This window comes from Anastrepha ludens, chromosome 3 (assembly GCF_028408465.1).
Source record: "Anastrepha ludens isolate Willacy chromosome 3, idAnaLude1.1, whole genome shotgun sequence".
Lineage (NCBI taxonomy): Eukaryota > Metazoa > Arthropoda > Insecta > Diptera > Tephritidae > Anastrepha > Anastrepha ludens.
This window is the reverse complement of record NC_071499.1, coordinates 127,497,514-127,508,859: the sequence shown is the minus strand read 5'-3', so window position 1 is coordinate 127,508,859 and position 11,346 is coordinate 127,497,514. Positions and strand designations below refer to the sequence as shown.

General features: G+C 33.6%; 1 protein-coding gene across 1 annotated transcript; it reads right to left on the bottom strand.

The window, feature by feature from the left end:
* Nucleotides 1-2,747: 2,747 nt before the first annotated feature.
* On the bottom strand, nucleotides 2,748-11,339 carry LOC128857730 (actin-histidine N-methyltransferase). The gene is made up of 4 exons (XM_054093472.1): nucleotides 11,243-11,339; nucleotides 11,146-11,185; nucleotides 4,149-4,430; nucleotides 2,748-3,240 (listed from the first exon to the last, which is right to left on the bottom strand). Exons 1-4 carry the CDS (start codon nucleotides 11,337-11,339, stop codon nucleotides 2,748-2,750), a joined length of 912 nt encoding a protein of 303 aa, XP_053949447.1.
* Nucleotides 11,340-11,346: the final 7 nt, after the last annotated feature.

The following is an 11,346-nucleotide window of genomic DNA, read 5'->3' as shown; positions in this document are numbered from 1 at the left end:
GAATTTTTGCTTTAAAACTTAGGTATTGGTTAAATTTTATTTTACAGCTGTGTAAATTGAAAAGTGAGGATTAAAAAAGGGTATCGAAAAACTGTGTTAAAATTTTGAGATTCGTTAAGCTTAATTTACAACGCCAAAAATTGAAACAAAATTTGTGCAAAATTTGCCGGAAAGTATGCATCAACCACTAAACTTCAACGGCAGGCTGCTGTGGCATGAATGACTACTTTGATTACACTTTGCATATTTTGGGCACAATATTTTTTCAAAAACGAAATTTTAGTGCTACAAATTGAGTGAAGCCAATTTAGAAATTACGCTGCCATCAAATTTAAGCGGAGGATTGCAAAAATGCTTTTTTATTAATTGAAATTTTGTTTTAATTAAAATTTCCATTCACTTTCAGTTTTATTAAAAACTAGTTATTACCCGGCGCGCAAACTACAACTGATTTTATTGAAAAAGTTATTTTGTTCAGTTATAACATATAATGACCAAATTTCAGTATTCAGACTCGAATGGTTCCGAAAATATGTAATACTCAAAAGTAAGTTTGTATAGGAGGTGTCACGCTTCCTTATTTTAAATTAATTTTACTATGCCTCTATCCTCCCGGCATTTGCAAGCAATAAGCTGACGAAGTTTCATTGCAATGCGATGATTAGCTTGGGTGCTATTGGAATACATACAAACAAACAAATATTCATTTTTGTATATAAAATTGCATAAAAAATTCTATTACTTGACAGCTTCACTCATCCTTCACAGTGCCGACAGTCCCATGGGTGCCTTTCATCACCTAATACTCTGGTCAACTTTAAATTACCACTTAAAACGCTGGCAATACAATACCCCAATCACTCATTCCAGTGAATATTACAAATATGCGCATACGCAGCACCGTGCACCGTACACCGATTGACACAGAAACCCCCCACGAAATAACAAAATTCCAAAAAATATTTTATCAAACTTGCAGAAAACAGTTTTGTGAAAGGTCTAAAGCAAACTTTTATGCAGCTTTTAAACTCACACACATACGCATACTAATTGACTCATTAATACGCTATGCAATGTTTGTGAAATTACAATATGTGGTGCATTTACTTTGCATACATCCTTAAATACTGGCCTTGTAAATATTGAATGGGAGTCAAGCAAATACTCGGGCTAATATATGAAAAATGCAAAAGCGCAAACAAGCCCAATTTGAGTAAACTAATTTCGTTTAATTGACCCAAATAACAATTGTTTTATGTAGAGCGCCACACACAGAGGGATCTGGGTCAAGCATCTCCTGCTCTTCCACTTATGATTTGGTGAAACTGAACTGGAAATGTATTAAAGGTTCAGAAACCAAGCATTTCGTTTAATATAAAACCTTATAACTAAAAATATAAAATAAAAATTCCACCAAGGCACAGTAGACGAGTTTCATTAGATTTTAATTTATTAAAGGTTTGCACTTCGACCTCAAGGTCTTTTGTGCTCTTGTGTGCGGTACATACAAAAATTGGTCATAAATAGTAAAAATTTTGTTGAAAACTTCAGGATATGCTAGGTAAACTTCTCTGATGAGGATTAGTAATATATGCAAATATAAACAAAATTTGTATCAAAATTTCAAACTTTTTGCTAATAATTTTTGGAAAAATTCCGGGTACGCAATTTTATAGACCATTAAATTTTGATATAATAAAATGCGAGTTTCAAATGATCCAAAAATCGCGTTGATTTCCGACAATTTTAGCGGCCTGGTTTGAATTCTCGCCCTTATCAAAGAAAAACTGTTAAATGTACCGAATATTCTCTTTGTTGACTTCCACTGTTAACACCCTGTAACTCACAACTAAATAGAACAAAGAAAGCACAGCAAAAACATTTTTTTAGTGTGAAATGTCACCTTGACAACAGGCATAAACTTTAAATTGTTTGATCGATACTTTGCGAGATATCCGTCACTAAAGCCATCTACCGAGAAAATAATGGATTTCTTTTTCCCCCCAAATTATTATTAGAAATTTCATAAAAAACTCAAAAGCATCAATGAAACAACAATACTTTTTAAAACAATGCGAAAATAAATAAATTTTCATTTTATTTTGTTCATTTTTGTTTAATATTTTTTGCGCATAATTTTGTTTTATGCCTACTTTTCACATAATCATGAGATAAAAATGTCACTTCACAGATTCTACATTCACCTTTGAACATTTTGTGTTAGTATGACTGAGTAAAGTTAATCGAAAAACCGTTTAGTTATAATAAATTATTTTTCTTACAACAAGAACTTAACTTTTTTAAGCACAAATAGCATTCGTAAAAAAACGCGATGCAACTTAAAATAAAAATGTTTAGTTAAATGAATATAAAAAGAGGCATTTTACAGAAATGCAATATTAAAATTAAAGACATTTTAATTAAATTGGCGAAAAAATGAACTCCTACAGAAGCGTCTAAATAAACACAGTACCCCACTGGAATACTGCTTAGAGGTGCAATAAACAGTACAATCTTGGAAACTCGCTAAATAAAACTATAAAATTTTAAATAAAATTTCATAAAAAAACCTAAAAATACATTTTTGCTGAGCATTATACGTTTAATGGCCACTAATAGTTTGTGTAAGTTTCATTTGTCTTCCTCTTTTACGTTCAAAAGTTTGCACTTTTGTTCGAATCACATCACATACTAGCGCCCTTGCCATGTCCACTCCGTGCTGTGCTTATGCCGTCATCACTTTCCGCCTAAGTTTTGACACGTTGTTTGGCATAGTCGAGCGCCGCCGCTAGTATGCGCTTCTCCAGCACACGATACTCCAAAATCATCGCCTCGATGTAGCAAAAGTATAACTCGCCCTTCTTGTACGCAGCCAATTTCTCCTCGTCCGCCTCCAGCGTGGTGGGAAAAACGCGCAGCAAGAGCATGAGACGTGTCTGCAAGTACTGCCAGGTTTTCGATACGAGCGCTGTTTCGAGCGCGCAGTCGATATGCAACAAATCCATGGCACGTTCGGATGTAATCCAGTGTTCCAGCTGCTGGGCGTTCATGTTGAAAACGCGCACGAACGCCAGCAGTTCGGGTGATATGTAAGCGGGCGGAGGCAACACTTTCAGGTCGGTATTCTTTGTTATCTTCATCAATGAAAGGAGTTTGGCGCGTTGCTCGAAAAGCGGATCCGAGGTACCCAGACCGAGTTTGATGCACACATAGTCCTTCGGGTTGGTGGCGTTGATAAAGCTTTGAGAGATAAAGAGAGAGGAGAGAAAGAGAGGGAAAGAGAGTTAATTTGTTAATTTGCGAGTTATGAAGTTAAACATAACGAAAACAGAAAGTAAAAGCAGGAAAAAGCAACTTAAGCGGCTTGCTGGCCTCCATTTGTAGGAACAACTATGTGAGATTGCAAAACACTGAAATGAGTAACAACTCGCCTGTCAACTAACTGGCCTGACAACTTCAGGCATTACTAAGGGATTGCATGCCCTCTTTAATCACATTTGAGTCTACTAAATTTAGTTATTCCGCTGTCTGACATTCGACGGCATATCTGACTATGGGTACTCCACTTGTCACTACTGCTAAGGTTTTTGAAGTAAGTTTTCGCGTTTTGGTTGCTCTTTAGATTGAAACTCAAGCCCGCATTGAGGTTGTGTCCGGGAACTAGGTTATACCTGCATCAACATACTAACGCACTACCCGAGCACTCGCTTCAACAAACATTCAGTTCTCAGAAGCTTCGAAAGACGACAGCTTTCCTGAAGTGAACGGGAGAAATTATGAGGATAAAATAATTAGCTTCTTTCAAGAGAGGTCCCCAGTGTGAGGTTTTCAGGCCTAAGAGATTACCTTTTCGGTGGCACAAAATCACTGTCCTGACTGAAAAAAGTTTAGTATGCCACTTCAAGTTCCAAAGTAGGCTCAAAATGTATGCTAGAATTCACGACTTCAGCATATTTTGGAGTTAAAAATCTCGGACGCTTCCTTGTGATCTTTGTCTTTCTTTATCTTAGTGTATTGCGAAACTATAGAACTTTTGATCGCTTCTTAATACCCTGCCCAGCTTTTAAGTGGATTATATTTTAAATAGTTGACGGTACTCGTATTTCAAATAATGTAAGTTATGTTCCGCTAGCGAAAATTCGACTTACCCATTATGGATCATTAGATCAGCGTTAGAACGATCGCCATAGTGTATGAAAATCTGGTCCCCAACTTTAAAATCCGATTGAGCGGAGCTCTCCATCTCTTGCTTCTCAATATTAAAGAAGGAGGTGACACGGCCTTGAAAATGATTTGCCATATCCCAAAAGGGTATTAGCGCAGCAATAGTATCGGATTGTTGACTAGTTTCGTCGCCCTTAGGAGTTTCGTTGAGTAGACGAGAGCGTGGAATCATATTTTCTCGCGTCATGACAGTGGAAACGGCCCAGCTGAAGGGTGGAGAGAAAAGAAATAAAAATGGGATAGAGTGACTATTGTGTGCTTAGGTTGATGTGTATAATGTAAAGGTAAATTTTCTTATTTCTATTCAGTTTAGTAAACGCCTTGCGCTTATCCTGCAAATCCTTACAAACAAACCGCCAAAAACGTACGCGTACAAAGCAAAATTTACCGAACTCGGTAATTTATTTTCCTTTCACTTTATCTAATCACACTTCATTTCTTATTCGAACAACCTTTTTACCTCTGTACGTTTCCTGTTCTCATTTTTTATGCGAGCTTTGAGCAACTGCCCCAACAACTGACCATTTAGGAGCAGACACCTTCTTCCATTAACTGCAAACGAGACGAAGCTAAGCACTTTCACTTAGCTGTCTTCAACTGCAGTTAGCCGCAAGCAGGCCGCGCCGCTTGCAAATACAAAACTGGGTCAGCCGTAAGTATGGCGGCTAAATCCACAAAGTAATGTAAAAAGAACCACCAACACAAAGGGAATGCGAAAGATAAAGGGAACAAATAAAAGAACGCAAAAATAAAACTGTTGTTTCTTTTAAAGTAAGCGATAAACGGATATGAAAGCCTCATTAAAATCAGTTTCACTCATCTGTAAGCTAATAGACCGTTTGCAAGGGGCTAGGCGCCTAAAAGAAGGCAGCGCAACGCATAATTTGTATGCTCAAATTAATTAAATGGCGCATGAATTTTTCAATTAAAATGTAATGAAAAGCCGTCACATGAAATGTAAAGCGGAAAAGAGCAAAATAATGTTGAGGCTGCTACATAGGAAGGAGTTGCGCGTGAAGGCCATTTGCCAGAGGAAGGACGGCGGTAAACTTTTAAAAATAACAAACAAAAAACCTCAAAAGTCGTGAAATGTTGACAGACGCTTCGTCGCTAAAGCCGACGATCTACATTTTTCCACGCTGTCAACTGGACGTGCTGAGCACAAAAGAAAGTTTGACCCATCTTCTGTGATGTGAAAAAAAGTCAAAGTATAGCAAAAAAACGACCACGTAATTTTTTCTTTGTATTTTCTTCTTCTTTGGTAAGTGGATATTTATTTTTTATTTGCATTAAGACAGCGTTGATATGAAACTGCGTGGACGTAAAAAGAGTGGCTGAGCTCGTTCAAAAAAATTCGCATAAATGTGACAGCAAATTTGTGAGGCATACTTTTCAGCACGTCAGCATATAGGAAGCGCTGCACATACTGATTATAATTTACGAAATTTAGTTCAGCTATTTTCGAAAGAAGACATAAATGAATATTTTTTCGAATGGCGGGTGGGAGAATTTAGGGTGCCTCGAAAGAGGCCAAGAGCTATTTCATTAAAATTCACCTGAAAAGCACGCGTCTTTTAATGAGGTTGGAAAGCACCTCTATTTGTTAAGTTTATATTATATATTAAATAATTGCCGCTTACACCCTTTTTGAGAGTTTGGCCTAGCTCTTGCTCCTTTTTGTGGTGTGCGTCTTGATATTTATCCACAGTTTTTTGTTATTTCCGAACTGCAGATGGTTTTTTATGCCGAGGAGCGAACGCGATTAGAAAAAAACGTTTAATATCATTTGAAGCTACTTTCCGCATAATTTTGACAAAAGTTAGCCGCTGCTTAAATCACAAGACGCATTCATGCACGCTGTCAGCCTTCCCAATATGACCCATTTTACTCAGCCAACTATGCGATACGAGTAGAACGAAAGTAAATGAAACAATCAATGAAACGTGCAAATCTACTATCAATCATATATTCATATGTAGAGTGCCATTTGTAACATGCAGATGTGGCAGCTGTGATCCAATTAACAATTAGTGTTGGTAAAATGCATTTTACACTGCCTTACATATGAAATATAAAAGTGTAGTACCTTAATTAAAATACAAAGCCCATTAATTTCGCACTTTCTATGCCTATGAAAACAAAGCTAATTGGAAAACTGACAAATTGCAATCGTTCTAGCCTCGTTCTGCCTTTATTTTGTAATATTAAAAATTGCATTTGTAACCTCACCTAAATCAAATTATTTGCACAAAACATATTATTTGCCTAAAGATAATAGTCAATAATTAAATATTTTCCAATCGTTCATTAATTAGGATTTTCGCATAAATTTGCATATTTGATTTATGACAGTTCATTGTTTGTTCAATGCAAATTCATATATTTTGCAAAATATTCATATGAATGTGGCGCAAATGCAAACTGTCAAGGACTGCAGGCCATTTTCGCTCTTAATTGAAAATAAATGAACATAAAAGACAGCAACGACAACAATAAGAGCAGGTAGTGCAACAGATACTGATTTCGCAAATTGAATAACAAAAACATAATTAAATGTATGTTAAGTGGGTGGGTGGCGGTGGCGCTTATAGAAAATGAGAGCGAGAGGGCGTGTGTGAGAGAGCGATAAGAACGAGGCAGTTTAGGAAAACGTACTGGGGCAATATGAAAAAAAGTAAAAGTCATATTAGTAGACTCATATTTGTGTTTCCACGACTGCCGATGTGTGTTTGTGTTTGCCTACCTGAAGTGCAATTAGAGTCACTGTAGACCTGATAAACATAAATCATCTGTAAGCCCGAAATCAAGCCAACAAATGCAAAATTAATTATCACAAATGCAAATGCATAACTACCTACCAGTGGATATATCCTAGGATCCCTGGAGGGAAAAATTTGAACAACTTTTTGTTTCAGAACTAGTACGACTTCACTAAGTGTGAACCACAAATGAGTAAAAATTGTGTTCAGATCAACACATCTGAGTTCAGAGTGGCAGTGTGAGTAAAAGCAAAGCAAAGATAACTGATAACTGCTGAAACCCAGTTTTGTTGCTTAAAAATATAAGAAACCGAACTAAGAGTGGTTTAGAATTAAAGAACAAGTTTAGATATTTTTCTTCTTTATATTCTGTTTTATAGGTATTATCTTTCTTATTTACCTTAAACTAACCGAACTTTTCACTTTTGCTTACTAATATTCCCTGTTTTTACACACTCTTCTATTTTCCATATTTTTCTTAACCTAACCTAACTTTTCATTTTTGTTTACTAATTTTCCCCCTTTTTACTCACTTTTCTATTTTCCATATTTTCATTAACCTAACCTAACTGTTCACTAATTTGACACTCTCTTCTAGGTTCTCTGAAGAACCTTCTCTACAATTACTCCATGCCCCTTTTTCACCTGCAATCTTATTTTCCAGCATTTTTTACATATATGAAAAAAGAGCAAACACGAAGTAGTCATAGTTCTAAATTAACTATAAAGCGCAGCAGTTCAGTACCAGAACATTTCTCTACCGGGATATAAGTAAAAGACACTCAGAACACGATGCTGGTGCTGCACTTGAATCTATGCAAACTTAACTTGAAATGAATATGAATATGAAATATTCAATAATAAAAAGCTTATGAATATAAATGTGTTTGTATTTCTGCTGTTAAATTTATTTAGATGAGTTTGTTTGTGAATGCACAGTGGCGAAGCATTTTGTGGCGCTTTGCCTTGCATAGGGCCATATAGGGACATACTTACGTATATATTTTGTGAATAATGGTATATGTAAGAGTGTGTGTGTGAATCAAGTTGAGTGTAAATTACACATAAATAAATCATAAAAACTTTTGCCAGCAAGTGCAAGCCAGGCATAGCAGCGGGAGATCATGACAGCACGCTCGCACACACATACACAGTGTCATGTACTCAATTATGAATTTCTATTCACATATGTGAGTAGATGTGTGAAATTTGAATAAACTTGATACATCGTCGCGTGGCTGCATGCCTGCAGAGTGCACGTCCACTCATACATAGAACCGAAAAGTATGTAGCTGGTTGCGCAGGTGCAGCGACAACTTCTACAAAGTTACTACTAAATTAAATTACCCACTGCGTGCCAAGTTTAAGTTAAAAGTGTAAAAGTGGGAAAATGGGAAACTGAAAGAAGGAAAGTAAAACCGACACTTAAGGATGCTTACATACCATGGCATAAATAAATAAATCTAAAATTCTTTTGCTGAGAGAAATTTTGACAAAAAGTTGAGTGCAAGCTAAAAAGTTGCAAGTTAAAAAAAACACAAATTGTAAAAAATATATTAAAAATATTGCAAAAAATTATATTAGAAAGATGTATTAAAAATATGTAAAACAAAAATATTAAAAGAAAATATTCAAAGTATTAAAAAAATATTGGAAATGTTCAAAAGATATTAAAAATACTACAAAAAAGCATTAAAAACGTTGAAAAATATGTATATATTGAAAATATTCAAAAAAAATATCGAAATGTTTCACAAAAACATTAAAAATGTTGAAAAAAATATATATTAAAAATATGTATTAAACATATTTAACACACCGCCGAATGGGTTGGTGCGTGACTACCATTCGGAATTCACAGAAAGAACGTAGGTTCAAATTAAAGAAAAACATTTTTCTACTAGCGGTCGCCCCTCGGAAGGCAATGGCAAACTTCCGAATGTATTTCTGCCATGAAAAAGTTCCTCATAAAAATATGCCGTTCGGAGTCGGCTTAAAACTGTAGGTCCCTCCATTTGTGGAACAACATCAAGACGCACACAACAAATAGGAGTGTACGCGCAACCCAAAAAGGGTGTACGCGCCAATTATATATATCTATATATATATATATTTATAGAAATATTTAAAATATTAAAAAAAATATATATATAAACGCTCACTAGTTACTACTACTAAACCAAACAAAACTAATTTAAATTTAAAGACATTTGAAACAATTATAAAACATTTTTTTTTTTTTATTTCTTAATTTAATTTTTTTTTATTACCTTGGCTTTTATTTATTTCTTTTAGGTTTTTTCACTGAATTTTTCTTTTATTTAGGTACTTGTTTTTTATTTGATTTTTTTTTCATTTACTTGTTTTCTATTTTATTTTGTTTTTACGTGTTTTTTATTTAATTTTATTTTTATTTTTATTTAACTTTTAAATTTAATTTTTTTATTTGTTTTTCATTTAATTTTTTCAATTAATTCTTATGTATTTACTTGTTTTTTTTTAATTTTTTTATTTTATTTTTTTGTACTTGTTTTTTTTTTAATTATTTTAGTTTTTTCATTAAATTTTTTTGTTTTATTTTTTATTTTATTTTTATTTTACCCTTCACAGTAAAAATTTTAGTTTAATGTTAATACCAATTTGGTTTTATATATAACAATTCCAGAAAGTATAAGATTAAAACCATTCCGGTTTCAGAAAAGAAAGAGAGAAGTTAATTAAAATATTATCTTTAAAAAACCAAGAATGAGACTAAATTATATACCTTTAAGGGTTTAAAAATAAAGCTAAAATGGTTTTGACTTTATCCGAGAATTGAAATAAATTTAATAATAATTAGAATTAAAGTTAATTCAAAATTGAATTGAATGTAGAACTTCCTTGGAATTGAAAGTAAACCCTTGAATGATATTTTAATTCCAAAAAGGAATTGAATCCAAGCCAAAATTGTAGTAGATTTAGTACATTGTTGACGAATCCTCAAAACAAAAAACAAAATAAAGTTTTTTAAATAAAAATTTACGTTTTATTTAAAATGACATAAATTTATATACATAAGTGAAATAATAATACATATTTAAATTTTATTCTATAATTTCACATGGCATTAATAAAAATCTATAAAGTACACTTCAAATGGTCTTACATTTTTAAGGCTATTAAATTTAATTAGTTCAGAAAGATCTGTTGAAATAATTTCATAACACTGCAAAATGGAATTAAATTCCTTAGTGACAAACAAAACTGTATATTAAATACGTAAAATGCTTTAAAATACAAGTAAAAAACTTGCCTACATTTATAATGCTCGGGAACTGCTATCTTCTTACCATCAATTGTTATAAAATATTGGCAAATTGTGGCTTTGTCTTGTCCAACTGCAACGATTGTGGGCTGACCAGACGTTATTTTATATTCTTCTAATGGTGTGTTAAGCTGTAAAAACAAATTTTTTTATTTATGCCCATTAAGAACAAAAAATTTATAGTAAATTACGTTTTCAAAAGAAATAAAACTGTCGACAGATTTTTGGAATTTTGCTTTTTTTTGTTCGCGTCCACTGGCAGTGGATGGCAGCAACTTTAAGAAAATCAAATAAGGTATTACTTCAGACGTCCATTCTGTACAGTTTCCCAAATTAGAACCGCCACTCGCAGCAATAAAAATTTGTTCCACACTGCTTTCATATTTCCCTATTTGAAATCGCCTCCCCATACCGAAGATTAAAATCAAAATCAATCTAGAACAAATTATTATTACTATTTAAATGTAGGTGATATAATTGTTTATGCATTACCAGTGACGATTCATATACAAATATTGGGAAATTTTCCAAAACATTGCACGTAGTTACGATAAATTTTTGTCTCGATTTTAACGTTTCTCGCAATTTCTGCTCCACCAGATGCAGTTTTGAAAAAAACGAAGATCTTCTTCAGAAATTACCTCGCTATCATCGCTTTCCTTGTTGACCTCGGACAGTTTACGTTTTTTGGAACTACAGCCACCGAGTTTTGTAAGTTTAGTGTTTATGTTTTTTAGTTTTGCAACTAAATAACCTGAATTGTTCTCTGGATTAAAGAACAAATCCTAAAATGATTTTGGAGTTTAATTAAAATCAGATAGTATTTTTACGTATTAGCACAATGTTACGCATACTTACAATTCCGCATACTCAGTATCAATATTTAATTGTTGTACAACTGCCAAAAAACACCATCAAATTTTATAAAATCTCAACAATTGTTTCGATTACTTACTTGATGCAATTGTTTTATCCACCGAGAACTCCTGACTTTCAGGATTGATTATTTTAAGGAAATGCACTTCCGCGTGGTATTTCACTTTTAAAAACATGCTTCTA

Excerpts from the sequence above, each read along its gene's own strand:
- LOC128857730 (XM_054093472.1), bottom strand. The coding sequence starts at position 11,339 with ATGTTTTTAAAAGTGAAATACCACGCGGAAGTGCATTTCCTTAAAATA. Across the intron at positions 11,186-11,242 it reads GGATAAAACAATTGCATCAA|TTGTACAACAATTAAATATT; the intron begins GTAAGTAATCGA and ends GTTTTTTGGCAG. Across the intron at positions 3,241-4,148 it reads GATCTAATGATCCATAATGG|CTTTATCAACGCCACCAACC; the intron begins GTAAGTCGAATT and ends TATCTCTCAAAG.